At 42.6% G+C, this 22,053-nt stretch overlaps 1 protein-coding gene across 3 annotated transcripts in view; it reads right to left on the bottom strand.

The window, feature by feature from the left end:
- Positions 1-22,053, bottom strand: part of LHX6 (LIM homeobox 6) — a 324,148-nt gene that overhangs the window by 38,658 nt on the left and 263,437 nt on the right. For all 3 annotated transcript variants that reach the window (XM_069241534.1, XM_069241535.1, XM_069241536.1), the window contains 2 exons: positions 17,061-17,161; positions 9,919-10,014 (listed from right to left, as the gene is read on the bottom strand). In XM_069241534.1, the coding sequence (XP_069097635.1) occupies positions 9,919-10,014; positions 17,061-17,161 (197 nt within the window). The remainder of the gene's footprint in view (positions 1-9,918; positions 10,015-17,060; positions 17,162-22,053) is intronic.

The following is a 22,053-nucleotide window of genomic DNA, read 5'->3' as shown; positions in this document are numbered from 1 at the left end:
TTGTTTTGTTCCAGATGGAAGTTGAGGTCGCCTAGGAGGATGTAGTCCGGTGAGGCGAGGGCGTGCGGGGAGATGAAGTCGGCGATGGCGTCGCTGAAAGAGGCGCGAGGTCCGGGAGGACGGTAGACGAGGGATCCTCTGAGGGTGGTCCTTGGGTCGGTGCGAATCTGAAAATGCAGGTGTTCAGCGGCGAGGGGGGGGTCTTCGGTGGAGTTGGTGACGCTGATGGAGTCTTTGAAGATGATGGCGACACCTCCTCCTACTTGGTTGGTGCGGTCTTTTCTGGAGATCTTGTAGCCTTCGGGGATGGCGGTAGCGATGTCTGGAGCAGAGGAGGCGTTCATCCATGTCTCCGTGATGAAGGCGACGTCCGGGGCTGTGGAGTCCAGGAGGTCCCAAAGTTCAACGGCGTGCTTGTGGACGGAACGAGCGTTGATCAGGATGCACTTGAGGTGGTTGATGGCGCGTGGGCTTGTGGTCGTGGTAGTTGCGTGGTGGAAGATGCGTTTGCAGGAGTTGCAGGCGAAGGGTCCATGGGTGCGCTTGGGGTGAGCTAGGAAGCAGGTTTTGGAGCGCCCTGGGTTGAGGGCGTGGAGGGTGGTGGGGTCGTAGCGGATCAGCGGGGCTTGGGGGAGCTGGGGACCAGGGGTCGTGGCGCTGGGCGCGGGCCAGGCGCGGACGGGCGCAGACGGGCTTGCCTCTGGCGCGCCTCCGGCGTGCCCGCTGCGCAGTCGCGCAGCGGCCGCCATAAGAGGTAGGAGGGGTCAGCTGGGGGCGAATGGGAGCTGGGGGGCGGGGGCGTGCAGGAGGTCGCGGTGGGAAAGCGCGAGGGAGGGGGGGGACAGGTAGAGTGAGAGGAGCTGGGGGAGGGGGTTTAGGGTGGAGGAGGGTGAGTGTTAGGAGGTTTGGAGATTAGGGAGAGAGATAGGAGTAGGGTTGTGAAGATAGGGGAGGGGGGGTTGTAGAGGTGGGTGAGGGAGAGAGGTAGAGTGAGAGGATAGGGAGATAGGTAGTAGAGGGGGTGGCGGGAGGGGGGAGAGATAGAGAAATAGATAGAGAAAATAGAGAAGTCGATAGATAGGGAAATAGATAGATAGACAGATAGTTTGGTAGGAGGAGGTGGAGAGTGGGGGAGTTAGATAGTGAGATAGGGAGCTAGAGAGATAGGAAGATAGGAGGAGTGAGGGAGGTAGATAGCGAACGGGTTAGCTAGGGGTGAGAGAGGGGGAGGCGAGTGAGGGAGGGGGATGAGGAAGGAGCAGGAGGGCATGCTCGGGGGAAGAAGACGGAGGAGGTAGAAGAGCCGAAGACAGGAGAACAGAAGACAGAAGAACAGAAGACAGAAGAACAGAAGACCGGAAGAGCAGAAGACAGAAGAACAGAAGAACAGAAGACAGAAGAACAGAAGAACAGAAGAACAGAAGACAGAAGAACAGAAGACAGAAGCACAGAAGATCGGAAGAGCAGAAGAACAGAGAAGAACAGAGAAGAACAGAGAAGAACAGAGAAGAACACAGAAGAACCGAGAAGAAGAACACAGAAGACAGGAAGAACACAGAAGAACAGAAGAACAGAAGGGAAGAACAGAAGAACAGAAGAGAAGAACAGAAGAACACAGAAGAAGATTGCAGAGGGGGAGCGAGGAGGAAGAGACAGAGAGGAGGAAAAGAAGCAGGAGCAGGAGAGAAGGTGAGTGGCGCGGGGCAGGGCGAGGGGCTGGGAGGAGGGGGGTACTTACAGTTAGGTGGGTCTCAGGAACACAGGAACTCGGGAACTTGGAGGAGCTGCAGCGGCAGGGGGAGCGACCTACCCTTGGGTCAATAGAGAAATAGAGAAAGGGTCACGAAAAATTATGAAGGAAAGAATAACAAGTGTACTTCAAATGAGTCCCCCAAAGACGAGGAGGGAGGTGAGGAAGTTTTTGGGAATGGTGAGCTACTGTCGCCAATGGATTCCCAACTTCTCAACCCTAGCAAAACCTTTACTGAAACTGACCCAGAAGGATGCATTGGATGAAATTGAACTGAAAGGAGAAGAGATGGATGTTTTTATTGAATTGAAAGAATGCATGTGCAGGGCTCCAGCTTTAGGTATGCCTGACTACACAAAGCCTTTCACATTGTTTTGTCATGAACGTGATGCATGTTCCTGGTCTGTCTTGACCCAAGCCCATGGTGGCGTAAACAGACCAGTAGCATATTTTTCAGCTACTTTGGATCCGGTCGCAGCAGCACTGCCAGGGTGTTTGCGCGCCGTAGCAGCAGTTGGTATCAGCCTCACTCAGAGTGAAGGAATAGTGATGGGACACCCTTTAACAGTCATGGTCCCTCACTCAGTTGAGATACTTTTGACACGTTCCCGAACACAGCACATGACTGGTGCTAGACTTACAAGGTACGAAACAATAATTCTGGGATCACCTAATGTGCAGCTGAAAAGGTGCACTACGTTGAATCCAGCAACCTTGTTTCCCAGTGAAAATGCTGAAATTGAGAACGCTGAAGATATCGAGCATGACTGTCTTCAGGTGACTGAATTTTGCACCAAACCAAGACCTGATATCAAAGATACCCGATTGGAAGAAAATGATCAAATTATTTTTGTCGATGGTTCATGTTTAAGAGATGCACTGGGTGTATTGAAAGCAGGGTACGCTGTATGCACGGTAACAGGTGTTTTGGAAGCATCTTAGCTTCAAGGAGTTTACTCTGCACAGGTAGCAGAATTGGTAGCCCTTACTAGAGCTTGCCAACTCTCTGCATTGATGAAAGTTACCATTTACACTGACAGCCAGTACGGGTTTGGAATAGTGCATGATTTCGGACAATTGTGGTCACAGAGAGGCTTCATGACCTCTTCAGGTTCACCAGTGAAAAATGGTGAAAGAATAAAAGAATTGTTACATGCCATCCAACTACCAGGAGAAGTAGCAGTGGTAAAATGCAGTGCACACTCGAAGGGACAAGATTATGTTTCTCTGGGAAATGGATATGCGGATCAAGTCGCAAGGTTTTGCGCATTGAACTGTATATTGCTTAGGGATTAATGGAATTTGATAAGTGAACCAGAACTCGAACCAAGCGAAATATTTGCTCTAAAGGTGGTAGATACGATGGACGAATTGAAATCCTTACAGAATGATGTCAGTGAGGATGAGAAACTCTCGTGGACCAAATCACAATGTGTAAATAGACTAGATGAATTATGGGTTTCTAGTGAAGGGAAATTCGTTCTTCCAAACAGCCTTTTGACACAGATAGCCAGATTTTACCATGGATAAGCTCATCTTGGGAGGGATGCCATGATTAGATTGTTTAAAACTGATTGGTTTAACCCCAAATTCCGTCAAGTTGCTGAAGCAGTTTGCCACCGTTGCGTCATTTGCCAACAGATGAACGCAGGGAAGGGAACCGTACTAAATTTGAGCCACATTGGAAGAGCAGGGGGTCCATTCAGCAGGATGCCTGGCATGGAGGCTTGAAATATGTGTTGGTGGTTGTGTGCATTTTTAGTCACTGGATTGAAGCATACCCTACACGCAGAAATGACAGTCTCACAGTTGCAAAACTACTCTTGAGAGAGTTAATACCACGTTTTGGATTCCCGATCTCTTTAGAATCAGATAGGGGAAGTCACTTCAATAATGAAGTAATAAAATTGCTTTGTGCAGCACTGAACATTGAGCAAAAGCTACATTGTAGCTACCGCCCTGAAGCATCAGGTTTAGTGGAGCAAATGAATGGCACATTGAAATCAAGAATGGCGAAAATATGCGCATCAACAAACTTGAAATGGCCTGACGCATTGCCTTTGGTACTAATGTCAATGAGAAACACCCCTGACAGAAAGACTGGACTGTCCCCACACGAGATTCTCATGGGCAGAGCTATGAGACTTCCAGCAGTTCCTGCAAATGCGCTTTTGAATATTCAGATGATATGGTGTTAGACTACTGCAAAGGTCTAGCTGATGTGGTTCGCTCTTTCTCTCACCAGGTGGAGGCAACCACCTTGCCACCGATCCAAGTTCCAGGACACGCCCTGAAAGCAGGTGACTGGGTCGTGATAAAGAAGCACGTGAGGAAGTCGTGTTTGGAACCCCGTTGGAAAGGACCTTTTCAAGTGATTTTGACGACTACCACCGCTGTGAAGTGTGCGGGAGTTCCCAACTGGATTCACGCCAGTCACACAAAGAGGGTGTTGTGTCCCACAGATGAGGAAGTTGAAGCGCTGAAGTTGCCAGTACCTGATAGCAAAGTACCAAGCGCTGAGACAGAGCGAAAAAGAACTAGAAGCGAACAGGCAGAAATAGAGGAGGGAGAAATATTCTCTGAGGACGAAGCAACTGATTCACTTGGGGAAGACCAAGGAGGAGCCTCAGACAGCGACGAAGCAGCTGAAGGTAAGAAAGAGCCTGAAGCAGCTGAAAGTGACAAAGAGCCTGAAGAAAGTAACGGTGACAAAGGGCTCGAAACAGGTGAAGAAGCAGGAGAGCCTGATCAGAGGAGGGTTTTCCCAGAAGCAGACGATACAGAAAAAGAAAAGGAAAATCTGATTGACTCCCCAGAAGGAGGGGATAAGGCAGAACAGAACGAAACTGCTCAAACTCCTTCAGAAGAGATTGCAGGTCCATCAAGTGGACACAGTGCAAAAAGAAGACCAAGCATATCGCCAGTAAAATTAAGAACTAGAGAAACGTTGAATGACAGTGAAGGGCCAAGAGTGAAAGAGAAAAGAAAGGAAGTGTCTATCGTAGTACCAACACCAAGTGAAGAAAAGGACTCGGCCAAAGAGGAAAGTACCAGTGAGAAAGAATCAAAGAGAGATGCAAAATTGAAAAGAAAACGGATACAGAGTAGGAGGTATTCCGGTCCGGAGTGGGCGTACGTAGCCAATAACGATTGGTCAGACGAATTCGTATCCCTCAGTCTTGAGAACGAAGAGGCAGAACTTCATTTTGGAAATAAAAACTTTATGGACTCTGTTGATTGAAACCATTGATCACCTGATTGACTTTTCAACCGGCTAAGACATTGCTAACTTGATTGACTTTGAAACCGATCTTGAGACAACGCTGCTAACCGATAAGAGACTAAGCTGCTAAAGAAACTGTGTGAACATTGAACTCGTTCAGCTTTGTAAATACCTGCAAACACGCTTTGATAAAGTGTCTTCAACTTTCTGATTCTATACAGATCATGACTAGCTTCACTACACAGGGGCGTAAGATGAAGTGTTGTAAATACATGTGTATAGGCTTAATAACCGCATGCGTACTAATCATTGTAGCAATAGTTCTTGGAATGCATGGTAAAAATGAGAGTGAGACGAATGATGCTTCTACTTCTAAACCTATTATCGTTACTGAACTAACAGCTCTGAAGAGACTTGAGCAAGACGAGAGACACTTGCATGATAAGAAGGAACTTTCATCTAACGTTTTCTATCGCTTACTGAGTGAGTATGTTGAGACCATGGATGCGAAAGATTGTTATGTGTGTACACAAATACCTACCTCAGTAGTGGAAGGAGTAACGTATCACAGCATGCCTCTTACGTATGGAATTACATGTAGTATAATAGCTTCCAGATTTTATGCTCAAAAGGACATTCATTATTTCTATACTAATTACGATGTTACTTTTGCATATGTCCCCATAATAGGGCACCTAAGTAAGATAGCTCGAGATTATTATGCCAAATTAATGAGGGAATTCTTCGAACCGATGTCACCTTTTCACACAGCTCACGCACATAGAGAGAACCTTACATGCTTGCTTTCACCAGTAGAAATAGAATTTTTAGACCGCACTGATGATAGGAAGAATGAAATGAAGGAGAAATTAGAAAGGGAATTACACGAAAGAACGTCTGTGGATAATTATGCTTTTGCTGCAATAAAGACACAAGGGAAAATAGCTTTAGATACATTGCACGTAGGAAGATTTTGTATACATAGATTTCAATCATATTATGACACAGTTTTTGTGGATACGAGTGAATGCAAACATACGTATGCATTTCAATCTAAGTGGACGTTCATGCTGAATGGACAAGACCCGGTTATTCCTGGAGTATATTATATTTGTGGACTCAACGCCTATTATCGTCTTCCTAAAGGATGGTATGGGAGGTGTTATTTGGGAATAGTGTTCCCAAAGGTTTACCAACTAGACGACTTAAAGAAATTTCCAAGGCTGTCTGAATCACATCGTGTTCAGAAAAGGGAGACAGCTTCTGGTGTGGTAGGAGATATATTTGGAGCATTGATTCCTTCAGTAGGAGTCATATTGAATTCAATCAAAACACGAAAGTTGTCTACTATTGTGGATAACATGTTGACAAAGTTTTCAGGAGCTATAATCCTGATGGATGCTGAACTTGCTGCAGAAAGAGCTATGACTCTTCAAAATCGGCTTGCCTTAGACATTCTTTTAGCAAAGGATGGCGGCGTTTGCAAAATGCTTGGTACACGTCACTGTTGTACATATATACCAGACAGCAGTGGAAAAATTAGAACAATGCTTACAAAGTTAACTAAAGAAAGTGTAGATTTAAAGGAATTGAAAGAACCCGGAGTTTGGGAGAAAGTTGGAAAAGGATTTGCTTCAGTGGGAAATTGGCTCAGCAACGTTTGGAACGGATTGTTACTAAAAATAGTAAAGGGAATATTGATAATATTAATTTGTTTATTAGGTTCTTGGGGAATATGGAAAGCTTTCAAAATGTTAAAAGCAAGGAACAAAAGAAAAAGAGAAGAGAAAATAAAGAACAAAATGGTGGAAATATATCGAGAAAAGTCAAAAGGGACTAAAAGAAAAAGGGAATTGACTGAAGTGCCAAATTACTATACAGAATTTTAATGGAATAACATTTGTGGGTAGATTTGATGTGATGACATAATTAGTCATCAGAGGAGGGATTGATGACGCAGAAAAAGAAGGTCCGACATATATTCATACATATCGTATAATCAAAACATGTAATGTAGTGTGATTTTAGTGAAGAAAATAATGTACGAGGGAAATTGTGCCCTCGGGGTAGTTCGCCATCATTTGTAAACGAGCTTTATTAATCATGAAGTATTGGAAATGTAGTAATCCGTCATAATCGCAAATGTATGCCATGATTTCTTGTTTGAAAACTGTTTTGCTTAGCTTAAATTTAGTACAGGCTTTGGCCTAGTTGCTTGGTTTCAAATTCTAACTGCGTGATTTTTCCTTGAACTAGTGAAACATATATTCTTGCTTGAAGTTGTATTTTTCCAGTAGAGCTGGCTGGTACACTTATCTCCAAGGTTTCGTTCTAGGCCGGTTACATCCCCTTTGATACAAGGTCAGTCTCTGCAGGTGCGGACAATGAAGGTACAGATAGTAAAATAATTGGCAAACCATGATACAATTTGTGTTCCAAGGCTCCAAGGACAGTGTATGCATAAATGGGCGCTAGTAAAAGACAATTTTTGATTGGACAATTTGAAGCCAACCTATGAACCCTCCAATGGAAGACCCTGCAGAATTTGGAATGTTTCTTACTTAAACCCACCGGACAAAGAGAAGTCGGCCATTTTCCTCGATGCCAGTTTGAAGCCTGATGCCAGACTCCATTTTGGACGACACCCTGATGCCCTTTTCTCTATCTGAGAGACAGAGACTTTAAGAATTCTCACCCTAGAGACTTTAACTTTGATTTGCCCCCGTCTTGCCCATGCAGTAACTTTGCCCCATTCTCCTTGCCGTTGCAAGGAAGTTTGCCCTTAACTTTGCCCCTTTGAAATTTGCCCCATGCTGATCAACCGGTACCTGAAGGACGATTACTTTTCTTGAATGCTGATTGTATTTGGTAAATATGAAAGGATAAATGTATTATGCATTGTGTTTTTCCTTTTAGGTACCAACTGCTAATTTTGATAGAGTCCTAGCTAGAAGTTTTCCAAATTTGTGCTGACTAAATTCGTTTTGCATGAAGTCCCACATGCCGATGCTAATTAGAGGTTAGTCGAGGTATTCATTCAATGTACCATGCCAAATTGAAATCTTGTTATGCTGACCGAATGTATGCAATTAGTCAAATACAGTTAGTCATATTGGTGATTTGCATTGCGATAACAGAGTGTATCATTATTCAGATTTCATGTAGATTGCGTTTCTTCCGCCGTTATGGACAGCTAGTAATGTTCATATACATATATCAATTGGTTTTGAGACATATATACATCGTGCTAGCTTTGTTAATATAGGGAAATAAATTCACTAACTTTTAATAAAGTGGTGTGGTTATTCATGACTGAAAGGTCATGGTGCGCCGAAATACCAACTGTTATTGATTTCTGATGTGCTATATTGACCTATTAATTGAGTATTGATTACCGATTACAGTAGTTATTGATTATTGATCTGAGTGACTCGACTATTTTAGGATGAGGAGAGCCCGACTCGGTTAAAAGATTCACCGACCTCCAACGTGTCCAGGTACAGGTAATTTATAAGGGCTGGACGCGTTATCACTGCTGATATCTACCATTTCACCTTTACATTCTGTCATCCATTTATTCTTTAATCCATCATTCGATTTTTCTGGATTCAGCCCGTTGCCCTATCTATATTCAGACCTAATCATACATCAACAAGCCTATCCATCCATCATCTATCCATTCACCCACCCTTTCACCTATCCATTTATCCAGCCTCCCTTTCACTCATCCATAACTCATCCATCCTTTGCCATTAATATATCCATTCTTTTGCTCATCTGTCCATCCACCCTATCCATCCATCCATTATTTCATTCACCCATACATTCACTCATTCATCCTTTCACTCATTCATCCATCCATCCTTATTCTCACACATCCATCAACCCATCAATATTTTCACTCACTTATGCACCCACCTATTATTTCACATTAATTATGAGCCTTTGCCTGCTGAGTTGCAGACAAAAGAGCCCCGTCAAGTACTCGACCGCACTGAAGCTGCTAAACCGGGGAGTTAACGACCCCCCCATAAGTGGAGTGTTCATATTTAAATTAAAACTACAATGGAAAACAGTAATGGAAAAATAGCTGAAAGTGATTCTGCATGTATTTATTGCATATATAGGCGATAACCACACTATAAATAATTATAATTCTACCTATATTGTGATGGCAATTCAACTGGCAGATTTTCGTTCATGAATCCGAGGCCTTCTGGTATCGCCAAACCCTAAAGCAGGCTCTTAGAATTGTAATTGATTGTTTTGAAAGCATGTCATAGAAATAAAGATGCGCTTTAAATGAGTGAAACATGTTTAAACAAAACTCTAGGAATCCCCTTTAAAAGCATTGCTAAAGTGACAATATAGTTACTAAACAAAACCAAAAATGTTCTTAAATTGGCCAGCTTATGGTGAGCTGAGCAAACCATAATTCACACTTCCTTACCACCTTCAATCAATAACATCTCACACCCCAAATGAAATAGGTATGACATCACATTATTTAAAAATTAACAGGTCTTATCCACTAAAATATAATTAAATACATATAATATCCAAGCAAATAAATTATACTGTCTCATAGTGATGACATGGATAGTATAAATGCTATGTGGATATGTAATGTTACTAGTGATGTCACTGATATATTTTGCGATGCCATCCGTCACATAATGAGTGATGTCATTAGCTTTGCATTTGAGCTGCAAATTATGGTTAAAGACTACTGAACACCACTGCATATTTCTCTCTCGCGCTTTCTCTCTTCAGTAATACCAATAGCATCAACTGTGCACATACTTTAGTCAGGAGATGATACAATTACAAATATATTCTTCAGACTTTCAGACCATGAGAATTAGAGATATTTTCTTGGACAGAATTGATAATATTAAACTTTAAATAAATATAATTCAAGCCATGGAATAGGAGTAATAATTACCTGTATTACTCTTCTACTCAGTCCTGTCATATCTGCAAGTTTTTGAAGAGTTTGTGCATCAGGGTTGTTGTCCTGTGCAAACTGTGCCTGCATAACCTAGAATGGAAGTTGTAAGAAGAATAACAACTGCCATTAATTAAATCTAACATAAAGCAAGCATGTATTTTGACAAAAATGTGGCGAAGCACTTTACTCCCACCCTACCAAGCGTCTTCCCACCATATCAAGGGTCCTTTGAGAGTTTGTTTTTGGAAAAAGTAAACATAATGCAGCACGCACCATAAGATTTGTCTCCCATGGTATGGGGGGGATTTTTTTTTTTTTTAGTTTACCACACGAACAGTAAAAAAAATACATACAACACCATCTACTCTAAATCAGGTGGGCGGTGTTATATGTGCTGGTGGTCCTCCGACTGCAATATTCCGAGTACTGAAGGACTTCCGCTTCAATTTGTGTGGAAATCTTCCAGTATTCGTGCTGGCGGTTGGCGCTGCAGAGGCGGGACCACTGCCTGCCCTGCCCCGCCAAAAGGACTCTGCCAGCTGTATTACGACCTGTATTGCAGCCTGGCGGTGTCGTGATGGCAGTGCGGGGCCGGCAGTGGGAGAGCCAGGTCCCGTCCCCTCAGGGAGGGGGGATGGGGTGTGTGAATGGGTATGTGTGAGTGTGTGTATGCATGTAATGCATTGAGTGTTGGCGTGTGTGTGTGTCTGTGTGTAATTGTGATGCATGTGTGTGCGCGTGTGTGTAAGGGTGTTGTGTGTGTGTGTGTGCCAGTGTGTGCATGGGTGTATTTGGGGGGCGGGGTGCAGTTTGGGGATCGGGGGTGGGAGGGTCTCTACTGGGGGCGTGGGTGTGGGAGGTCACTCCTGGGGGTGGTGGGAGTCATCTACTGGCAACAGGAATGCAAATTTCTGTTGCCGGTAGCCTTTCCACCAGGGATTTCGCAGCGGTGCTCCTGCTACGGAATCCCTTGCAGAACGGGGACTCGGAACGGGGCAGTATTGGGTGGCCCACCGGGTCGGAGATGCTCGTTTCCGGCCCGGCGGGTCCAGCCGCCCTGGCGCTAGCAACGAGAATATGGTGGTTTGCCAAAGCCAAACCCCTACACTCGTTATTTGGCGGTCTGCACTGCCGCCGGCGTGGCGGTTCAGGTTCCGCCGAAGTCTGAATGAGGGTCTAAGTCTGCTATTATTGGAAAAATTCAAAAGCATATGATCTAATACGCTGTCCTCTGCAAAACCAATCACAAGTTTCTAGAAGAAATACAATGTCCGTTTCAAAACCTTTCATCTCCACTGAAATACGCAGAAAATACCACAAAAAAGAAAGTGGGGATGGGCATGCCCTTCCCAAATCCTTCTTGTCCACCCCAGCATATCATGGTCACTCTGTTTCTCGTTCCCTTTGATCCTTCACCAGCTAGCATATCTAGGAAGTCCGCTGGCCCAGGTGATGCATTCAATGAGGAAACTCGACCATTTCGACATGCTATTAAAGTTATATATACATGTACTGCTATACAATAAAAAAATGCAATACAATAAAATACATTTAGCAACGTAAATTCTTGAAGCATTTACTTAATAAATGCTAGCTGCAGCTCAGTTGTATCAGAACATGACTTTAAAGGGTCTACTTTCATGGGGGTGATCAAACTATACTTGGTGTGGCCACCTACACCAGTACAGCTTCATTATTTATGTATTTCTAGCAAGTGGGAAGCAGGGTGATTCGTCAGCAGGGTATTCTAGCTTTGGAAGTACTCCACCGAGGTACGAAAGAGATATCTTTGTAGAGGTATGCCCCATCAAAATAAGTCACCCTCTTAGTCCATGGGTGATGTGATATCTTACAGGTTTACAATGCTGCTGAAAGATAAACGAACCTCCAGATCGTCTGAGGAAAACTCCAACAGTCCTCCCCACAACCCTGTGTGAGGTTTTCTGGTTGCTTCCAAGTTATGGCAGGAATCACAATGCAGTGAGGGAGTATGCGCCAATGCAAGGGAGAAACGAGGCCAAGAATGCTGTGTACAGTTCCTTCAACTAAAACATCTATAGTTACCTTTGGCTGCTAAAAATCAAAGGGGTCATTGCGACTGTGGTTGATGCACGACTTAAACCAATGGATGTTTCATATCCTACACACTCATGGTTTTTCCACGTCCCACCAATTTGTTTCCAATGTAAGATTCTCAGATGAATCCCACAATTAAACCTAATTGTGGCAAATATGCCAAAGGGCTATTGTCCTGTGCATGATAGAATTCCTGTTCTGACCAGGCCAGATATTTCAATGCTGAAGTTTTTGGCCCTGGTGGTCCCAGGCAGGAAAAATCAGCAATGACTCTTGCATTCTGGAATGAAACCCTCAGATCATCAGGTTTATTAATTTTTAGCTTCTCAAAAACACCCTTTGGGTGAAAGTATGACATAAATACGCCACCACAGTATCAGGGAACTCTAAATTTGAAGAGTAACATTACAATGGTGGGGCCTAAACTAGTCTAGCAGTTTGGTTGCTCATTTGCCAAACTTAATAATGATCAAAAACAATGTAAATCTCTGTCTGAGCTGGATGTGAATAAAGGCACTCCAGCACTCTTCTTAACATAGCTATTTATAGATTATGGACCAAAGTTTCTGGTCCTTTCAACACTGATTTGAAAGTAGAGCTCCTTGTTTTTATTTGGGTTCATCAAGAACTGAGAGAGTTTCATCACTTTCTTAGCTGACAACTCCTTTTCAGTATCCAAATGTACCTAGAAAAGCACTAAATGTTTGACTTATGTTTCCATAACAAAAAGGAACGAAGGCCTAATATAGCCTTATAGCCCACTGTAGCGGGCTATGCTGGCCATTAAAGGCCCGCTCCAGCATTAAAGGCCCGAGCCCAAGGTGAGGGCCTTAAAGAAGGGAGCTGACCTTTAATGGGCGGTATAGCCTTGCTATGAAGGGCTATAAGGCTATTAGAACATTCTGCCACTAGAGGGCAGAATGTTCTAATAAATAAAATAAAGGTCACATGAGCCAGAGTGGACTGAAATCCCCTTGGGCTCCATGAGGGCTTTGCTTACAGCTGTTGCTCTGTGAAAAACATTGGAATGTTGGAGCTCGGGACCTTTACCAGCCATTAGAAGCCCAGAGCACTCAATTGTCTTCAATGGAGTTCCCAATATTCTAATATAGCCTTATAGGCCACCGTAGTGGGCTATACCTGCCATTAAAGGCCCGCTCCAGTGTTAAAGGCTCGAGCCAAAGGCGAGGGCCTTTAATAAGGGAGCAGGACTTTAATTGCCAGTATAGCCCAGCTATGAAGGGCTATAAGGCTATTAGAACATTCTGCCACTAGAGGGAAGAATGTTCAAATAAATAAAACAAAGTCCTCACGGAGCCCGCAGGGCTTAAAATCCCCTCGGGCTCCGTGAGGCCTTTGTTTACAGGTGTTGCTGTGGACAAAGAACATTGGAATGTTGTTGCTCTGGTTTTTACCAGCTAGTAAAAGCCCAAAGCACTCCATTGTCTTCAATGGAGCCCCAACATTACAATGTTCTAATATAGCCTTAGAACCCACTGTAGCGGGCTCTACCGGCTAATAAAGGCCTGCTCCCGCGTTAAAGGCCCGAGCCGAAGGCGAGGGCCTTTAACAAGGGAGAGGGCCTTTAATAGCCGGTAGAGCCTGCTACGGCGGGTTCTAAGGTTATTAGAACATTCTGCCATTAGAGGGCAGAATGTTCTCCTAAATAAAACAAAGGATTCACGGAACCGAAGGGGATTAAGATCCCCTCAGGGTCTGTGAGGCTTTGTTCACAGCTGCTGCTGTGAACAAAGAAGATTGGAATGTTGGCGCAGCGGGCTTTTACCGGCCAGTAAAAGCCCGGAGCACTCCACTGTTTTCAATGGAGCTGCCAACATTCCAATGTTCTAATATAGCCTTAGAACCCGCCGTAGCGGGCTCTACCGGCTATTAAAGGCCCGCTCCCGAGTTAAATGCCCGAGCCGAAGGCGAGGGCATTTAACAAGGAAAAGGGCCTTTAATAGCCGGTAGAGCCTGCTATGGCGGGTTCTAAGGCTATTAGAACATTCTGCCACTCAGGGCAGAATGTTCTCTTAAAAAAAACAAATTGCTCACGGAGCCCGAGGGGATTAGAATCCCCTCGGGCTCCATGAGGCTTTGTTCACAGCTGTTGCTGTGAACAAAGCCCATTGGAATGTTGGCGCTGCGGGCTTTTACCGGCCAGTAAAAGCCCGCAGCACTCCATTGTTTTCAATGGAGCTGCCAACTTCCAAAGTTCTAATATGCAATGAAAACATAGCTACATTCTTAGTTATGATCAAAAGAGGAATGTTTCACATCTAAAAAAGGGTCAAAAAAACTTTCCACATGGAAATTGAATAGTCAGCATTCCACATTATTTCACCCATTCTGATTCGTTGGAAAGCTGACCATTCAGTATGAGCTATTCAGTGCAGGCTGCATGGACCAGAATATGTAAAAGCTCAAAACTCCACGTGATTCTACATGCACTTATCTGAATCTTTCCTGATAAATTCTTAAGTCTTCTGACGCCAGGTTGACAAATTAATTAATATTGTTAGTTCTTTCCTTAACACCTCTTTTAACTTCTAATAAAGTACGAACCTCTTTGCAACCTTTGTTGTTGTTCCTGTGGAATTCATCTTTAACATCATGATGTAGCCGAGCAACGCCTGGATTCTTTGGACTGTAAGAATATGGGCATCTCTGGAGTCCATGGCTGACGGTTGCTGGTTTGGTGCTGCTGTGGCTGGTTGTACTTTCTGTCACATTAAATATAGTTTCTTCTGGCAGTTTTTACCCCTTCATTGACACACTAACTGTATTGCAACAGTTAGGAAGGGAGGTACCCTGTCTTCCTTGCCTTGCCAATTTCTTTTTCCATGCTTTATTTGGTCGGACTCTCCACACCTTTCCCCATCTTCCTTCCATTTTCTTTCTTCGTACCCCTCTTACTGGGCCATGTTGTCTTCTGTCTTTTCTTTTTCATTTTGCTGCACTTCCACCCATCCCATGTCGTCCTAACGTCCCTCTTCAGCTATCTGCCCTGTGCCAATGGTATTGCTTCTGCAACTTCCTTCCATCTGTCATCTTCCTGTTCTCGTTGTAGTGGAAACTGAAGACAGACTTCTAGAACACAATTTTCATCTCTTCCCACAAATCCCTTCTCCCAACTCTATATAAATAAATGATGTCTTTATTCATAATGTTTAAGAAACAACGTGTCCGCTTCTTTCTACTCCAGACCCATGATTCAAGAGCAGCTCCATAGAATTTTCAGCAACCTTGGTATGGCTAGATTATGGTTATCAACTCTGTCTTGTGCCAAAACAAGCCTTCAACAGACATCATTATTCAGATTGGTTTTCTGCAAGTCACTCATTAGAAAAACGCAATACTAGCCACTCATTGTTTGTGGAATTCTACTGCTGATGAACTCATGGAATATTCTGCATTCTTTGTGGCTTTTAAAATAAATCCTATGAATATTCTGAGGATTCAGTTTTAACATTTTACAAGTGCTCCTTCCAAAATGACTGAGCTGTAGGTCTCCCAAGAGTGTCTCAAACACCATTCAAGTACTGAGTTATATGTAGGGGTGGGTAATAAAAACCTGCTCCGCTGGCATAAATGGCGGAGCTTTGGCCTCTCCACATTAACATGTAACATGTTGTTACAGCCAAATTCCACCAACCGCCATGTGGTGTGGAGTTATTTTTGGGGTGTGGCTCACCAACAATAAGTTGGCAATCGTGAGCGAGATTTGGTGTCCCCTAGTGCTACGAAGGCAGCCAGCAAGATTTCCCCAATGCCGGCGGTTGCGACCATTCATGGTCGGACATCTGCCATAGGAGCAGAAAATCTACTCAAGCGGCAGCAAAAACATCATGAGAAGCAGCGCCCTCTGGTATGCCATGTGGTGCAGTCTGCGCTGAGTTTCCTGCATGGAATGAACTCATGGTGTTAAAAATCAGTGCAAGCCATGCAACCTATTTAGTTCCGCCCATTCCCACAACTCTGTGGAATCTTGCAGAGTTTTCATGTAACTCTGCAGAATTCTGCATAGTGAAAACTCGGCGAGTTCTGCCCACCCCTAGTTAAATGTTGCCTCACTCTAAGCACCAGCCCATTACAAGCAGTGGTCCTCCACATAGAAACACCAATACAGACACACATTTGAGGGGAACTGATGATTGCATTGCACCTCTTACCACTACCATATTCCCCCACAAACCTCTACAACCACAATAGCAGGTGAAATTACTTAACACTTAACAATAGCCCCAGCTAAAAAATCCAATCGTTGAATGCTGACTTCAGGGCATCTCTTGTGGTCTGGCAGCAGATACATGAGCATAAAGATGAGTATCTCCATCCTCATCCTGGTGGATGAAAATACAGATTCCCCATGTTTGTAGCTCATCACCTGAACTCCCATTAAGCTAAAAAGCCTGAGAGCTTTCTTGACACTACAGTCTAATGCTCTGTGCATAAAGCCTGAGTGATGAGGTTGCTATCCATTATGGATCCTCTATATGTCACATATAATACCACAAGTGGCTCCTACTCCTAACACCAACTTCTCAACCCCACTTGTTTCTTTCTGATCACAGGTCTAGCTATGGGAGGTTGACAGGAAAAACTTACTAGTTATCATGCATGTCTCCTTCTCATTTTCAAATTCTGAGAGGAATTTGAGTGTTTGGTCTGCTTGTGTTATTTGATATTACTCCTGTGAGGTTTGGACATGCACAAAACAAACTCTTTGCAATTTACTAAGGGGCATATATATTTATATATGGATTTGTGGCACAGGGCAGCTCAGTTACCTTGCTGTACTGCCCTGCATCACAGGGAAGCGGCAGGAAATCGCTGTATCGTTGGCATACGGAACATTCCTGTCCTTTTCCCTGCTCTCCCACCGTTTTTACGCTTTGGGTGCTTGTGTTGCATGCTGGATTGTTTTTGTGCAGGAAGGGGCACCGTCTTGCACAAAAACAACCCTGAGAGGCTTTTTCTTCTTTCTATGGAATAGGATAATACTACTTATTTAAACACACCCAACAGAACAATGAAACCAAGATATTATTATTGGGTACCTGTAGTTGTTCTGCTGTAAATGAGGTTCTTGCTCTTTTTGCTGGTTTCGGTTGACTGTCCTGCTCTGATGGAACAGCTCCTTCTAATGTAATGCCGTTACCTGTAAAACAAGTAAATTATGATTCTTGTGCATAACCTTTAAGCGCCTAAATATAATGAATTGCTTGAAGCACTACTAAATGTAAGAAAACTATAAGGATTTTTCTTTCAGCAGAGATATCCTACTTGGCTCCAGGAGGACCGGATCATGCCTCTGGATTACCACTGACCACATAAAATATTTCCACTTAGATTTATTATATACAGATTTTTCTTTCTTGTTTGTATACCCAGAAATTTGGCATCGATGCACGTTCTTGGACCTAACTCATACACCCCTGCAATAAGGAATGTAGCTACACACCCTGACTTTAGTCTTTACTATGCGGAAATGCATCTGAAATGTACAAATATGCAAACTCAGAATGTGTCAATTTAATATCAGTTTAAACATTAGCATTTGTCTGAGTATAGACCTGGCAAGCATGTGTTCCATGAAAAACCTCGGCTATAAGTAACACACTTTGCCTATTTTTCTTGCTTGTAAACCAAATTTATGTTGAATTAAAAATCTGAGTTAGCTATTGTGTGCCTAATTAGTAGGTTACAACTACTAACATGAGCATAGAGACACCGTTGTATTAACATAATTAAAAGATTATTTTAAATTAAAGTTTACAACCATCAGGCATAGTTACAGTAATAATAGCTAGAACGCGAAAAGACAGAAACAATGCAGAAGTCATTACTGTTGTGGGTAGTGAGAAAAAACACTGACAATTTAAAAAAAAAGCTCTATAGTAAGGTAGCGAGGAATCTTAAAAAATTACTAAAGGAGGAGTAGTTAATTGCCAAGTAAAGACCACGTTTTAGGATTCCTCCCTGCTTTACTAAACATCATTGTTAGATCTTTCAGCTAAGTTTCATGGTAAGTTATTGCTCCTCTTACAAACACATTGCCTAGAGAAAGAAAACAAAACAGCCAGTTACTTAATATAGAATAGCATCAGTGAAATTGCTAAACATATTTTGAAACAACGGCAGTCATTATCTTGCTAACTCTTAATCTTAATTATGAATAAATCATGGTAAACAAAGCATTTCACATACACTTAAACATTGTTAGCATTCAAGAGAGTTTTGTGGAACGTTTTTGGTTTTGTTTTAATTACCTGCTAATGTATCTGCCCAACTCTTTACTTTTTTAATGAACTGTGAAACATTCTTGGAATCCATATGAGAATCCGGGAATAATATTTACCAAGACACACAAAGAAGTAACAAATTCAGTGATTCCTATGGTGCACAGCAGGATGTCCCTCACCGTGTCTGTCTATGGTGCCACTATCAGAGCCCTCACAGATGCCTTCTGTGGGCCTCTTCTCAAGAGGGCCACGGATGGCCCTCCATTATTCTTTTTGAAGATGGTATTAGTAGGAACTGGGCTTCAAGCAAGACCTGCTATTTTGGTCTGTTAGGTACTCTCCAAATAGGTAGTCCAAACAATGGCAAAACAGCAAGGAGTAGCTGATCCTGGGTACTGGGCCATATCTCAACTCTTGCTTTCCATTAACTTCTTTAAGGTTTTTTCTTAGATTTTCATAAATCTGTGATCATTTTACGAAGTTCGAGTAGCCATGCGCTTTATAAATGATTGGAATTTGGATTTTAGGAAGTGGCCTGTACTCTCCAATTTCCATTATGATAGGTTTCAATGTAAATTATCCATTTGTGAAAATATGCCGGAGTTCTAGTCTCGGAGAATACAATAATTGAGAATGTGGTATGTACAGCAACATTAAAATCATATGCATCAGGTGACGAAGCTATCAAGATAAATGTAACTTGCCATAAAATGTATAAAGGCATCATGAAAGTGAGTGGTGAAATGCTTGCATTTATCTAAATTACTGCCAATTAATCCTGGAACGTTCCATTTCATTGTTTTAGCTTGTGTGTACCATTACAAGCATGGGCTAGCTCTTTGTAGTTCAGTCTTGCCCCAGCTCCTGAAAAGACATATCAACTTAAACTGTTCGATCATGGGCTTCATTTAGAGCTTGGTGCCCCACAAAACTCCTGGTTCTGCTGCCTCTTTTATAGGTGGGTGAAACACCAGGTTTTCCATAGCAAAACTTCGGCTGGTTCCACTTTTAGAAACCTTTGACCAATGAACTCATCCTCCACAATGACAGTATATGCGGCATGGTCCAACCTATTTAAGACGATCTAATTTACTTTGTTCTGTATTCAAGGAAAAGTCAAGCTGGCCCAAATAGGAAACAGTACAAATGATCCAAATCCGCCAGGAAAAAACCCAGAGTAGCATGGTCATTAGATCTTTGCTTTTCAGCTTTTGGGGCGCTCTGTGTCTGATAAAATAAGTTCAGGGGAGTGGAGGCCATAGGCTCTACTGACCAGGTGGTTTGGTGAGTCACCTGTGGGGGTCTAAATGACCTTACATGTCTCAGTGTAGAAAACCTTACACTGGTTTCAGCATTGTAGGGCCTTGTCAATGAAGACACAGCGAGCATGTGAGTCGGTACCATGTCTGTGCATAGTTGTCTAACTTTAGGAAACTCTTTTATGCCTACAAAATTATGGATGTAAATTATTGAGTTTATTTTTAATTTACACTCTATAAATAAAACAATAAATTGGTTATATACTACCACATCACTAGGGTTTCTACATCATTGTGTGTTCCATGATGTACCTCTAAGCACATTTTACTCCACAGACCTCTCCTCCGTGGTATGTGTATCGCATGCACATAGAATATGAAAAACGCCAAAATACAAACAAAATACAAACACAATAGACTAAGAATATAATGCTTAACGTACATTGATGTCATGATGATCCCCATCAGCCAGGATGACCAAGAAAGCCACTCCAGAAACCACATATCAGGCATTTGTTAGGCAAGGAGAATAGTGAAAGGACTGGAAACAGTGCCTTACTTATGACCTCTCCAAAGTCAGATATATCTTGAGGCCTTTATTTAGCACCTTTTACCCAGGAATTGTTTTCTTCCCCCCTACATCTGTCTTATTGTGCCAATGAGTGAAATGTGTGTAAATAAAGAATCTAAATTTGAATTCAAGAACAATTTAAAAGGACAATGAAAAGAATAAACGTTCAAAGTGGTCGAGGCTATATCAGTACTAATAAGTCTCTTGGGTTGTCCATGCAGTAGCATGGAGAATATATGAAGGCCAGAATAGGATGGGTTGTCACAAAACAATCTAAGTGGCATTTGGGTACACCTGACCTGTTTGGTGTCTTCTGTGAGCAGAGAGGGCTTGAGATTAACTTACAATAAACCAAGTACATGTTTTTTAATTCCAGCCATACGACCCGCCCAAATCCATCTTTGCACAGTATCCCTCTTGAGGGTGTCTTCACCTTTGAACATCTGGGTCTCATTGTGTTGGATTGTCGGAGAAATTTGGCTGGTCGGGTGGGTCCATGTATGGGATTGAACTGTTGGGTCACCAGAAGGTCACAGTACTAGAGGCGGGTGAGAACAAATTCATACGATTTTTGGCAAATCTATATTGGAGTTGGCTACGGGTCTCAATGAACCTAGTCATGTATTAAGCATGTTTGGAGGAGCTTCTTTGACAACCTGGGGCTGCCAGGATCCCTTTGTTGGGGTATATCAAGCTGACCCTGGCAAAGATGGACTAACCTGGGAGCTATGGTAGGCATGTCAAGCGCCGTATTTAAGAGGATGTATTGGGGAGATGGGGAACTGAGTAGGAACAGGAGTTTGGGCAGTCTGACATTAGCCTTCCTGAATTTTAAAGATAACTTCCACATGTATGAGTATATGGACTCCATTGAACCCCCATTGGCAAAAACTCAGTATATCAAATTTCCCTTTGGGATTCTACCACTGCGCACACCTTTACTACCAATTGGAGGTTACATGACAGCACCTCAAGCTTGACTTGCCCCTTTTGTCCTCAGTCAGAAGAATGCATTAATAATATATTATTTTATTGCTAGTTCTTATCCAGTAGTAGGAAGAAGTGGATACTTCTGCTTTGCCAGAGAATGGGGACTAAGGACTTTAGGTCACTTTCTAGAATCCTAAGAACTAATACAGCACCCCTGATTGTATTCACTCTGTCTCACTTTTTAATGGGTGTATGGAGAATCAGAAAGGGCGGTGTTGGGCTCTGAGAATTGCACTGTACCAACTATTGTTGTTATCAACATGACCTGTGTAAGAGTTTTAGCTATTCTCTTAGTTATTGCCCCCCTTTAATGATGTTCTGTCGGAATTCAGAAGTACAAGTTAATGGTTGCAGCTGTTATGTGGGAATTTTATGATAAGTAATGTTTTTTTCTACAAGTTTATTTATAAGAAATGCTCACTGATGATTTTAAAATGGTTTTAAGGATTTTATTGATTTTAATTGTTTGAAGTTTTATGTTATTGTATGTATGTGTTCTTTTATGGCTTTACTAGCCGAATAAAGAAAATGTGGTACACACCTGGCCTATGAAGATGGTTGTTTCAGTTGCAACTGCAATATTTGGATCATGTTTGTAGCACGTATGTTTTTTAAGTCGACACATGTAAGAAAATATATGATCAGCCATCTGCTTAATTATTATAAAGTTAAAAGTAATTAGTATTTTGTTTTACCTTCTAATAGCTGTACTTCATTGAAAAGTGTGCAAAAGGTTTGTTTTTTCAAAATCAGTGGCAAGGGAGTTATCCCCAAAGGATGTATTAGCCTACATGATTATATTGCACGTTGGAACACCATCTGGAAGCAGTCTTAGTATCAAATATTGCTCTTTACTAAGAATTCTCACTGGTCAAGTTGAATTAGAAATTAATATACTTATATCACGAGATACAACTGAAAACCGGTGTATTATATTATGAAGTAGAGACACGTTTTAATGGTGCAAATATTAAAACGGATGCTCATG

The sequence above is a fragment of the Pleurodeles waltl genome, chromosome 6, assembly GCF_031143425.1.
Source record: "Pleurodeles waltl isolate 20211129_DDA chromosome 6, aPleWal1.hap1.20221129, whole genome shotgun sequence".
Lineage (NCBI taxonomy): Eukaryota > Metazoa > Chordata > Amphibia > Caudata > Salamandridae > Pleurodeles > Pleurodeles waltl.
This window is presented reverse-complemented; position numbering and strand designations above follow the sequence as displayed.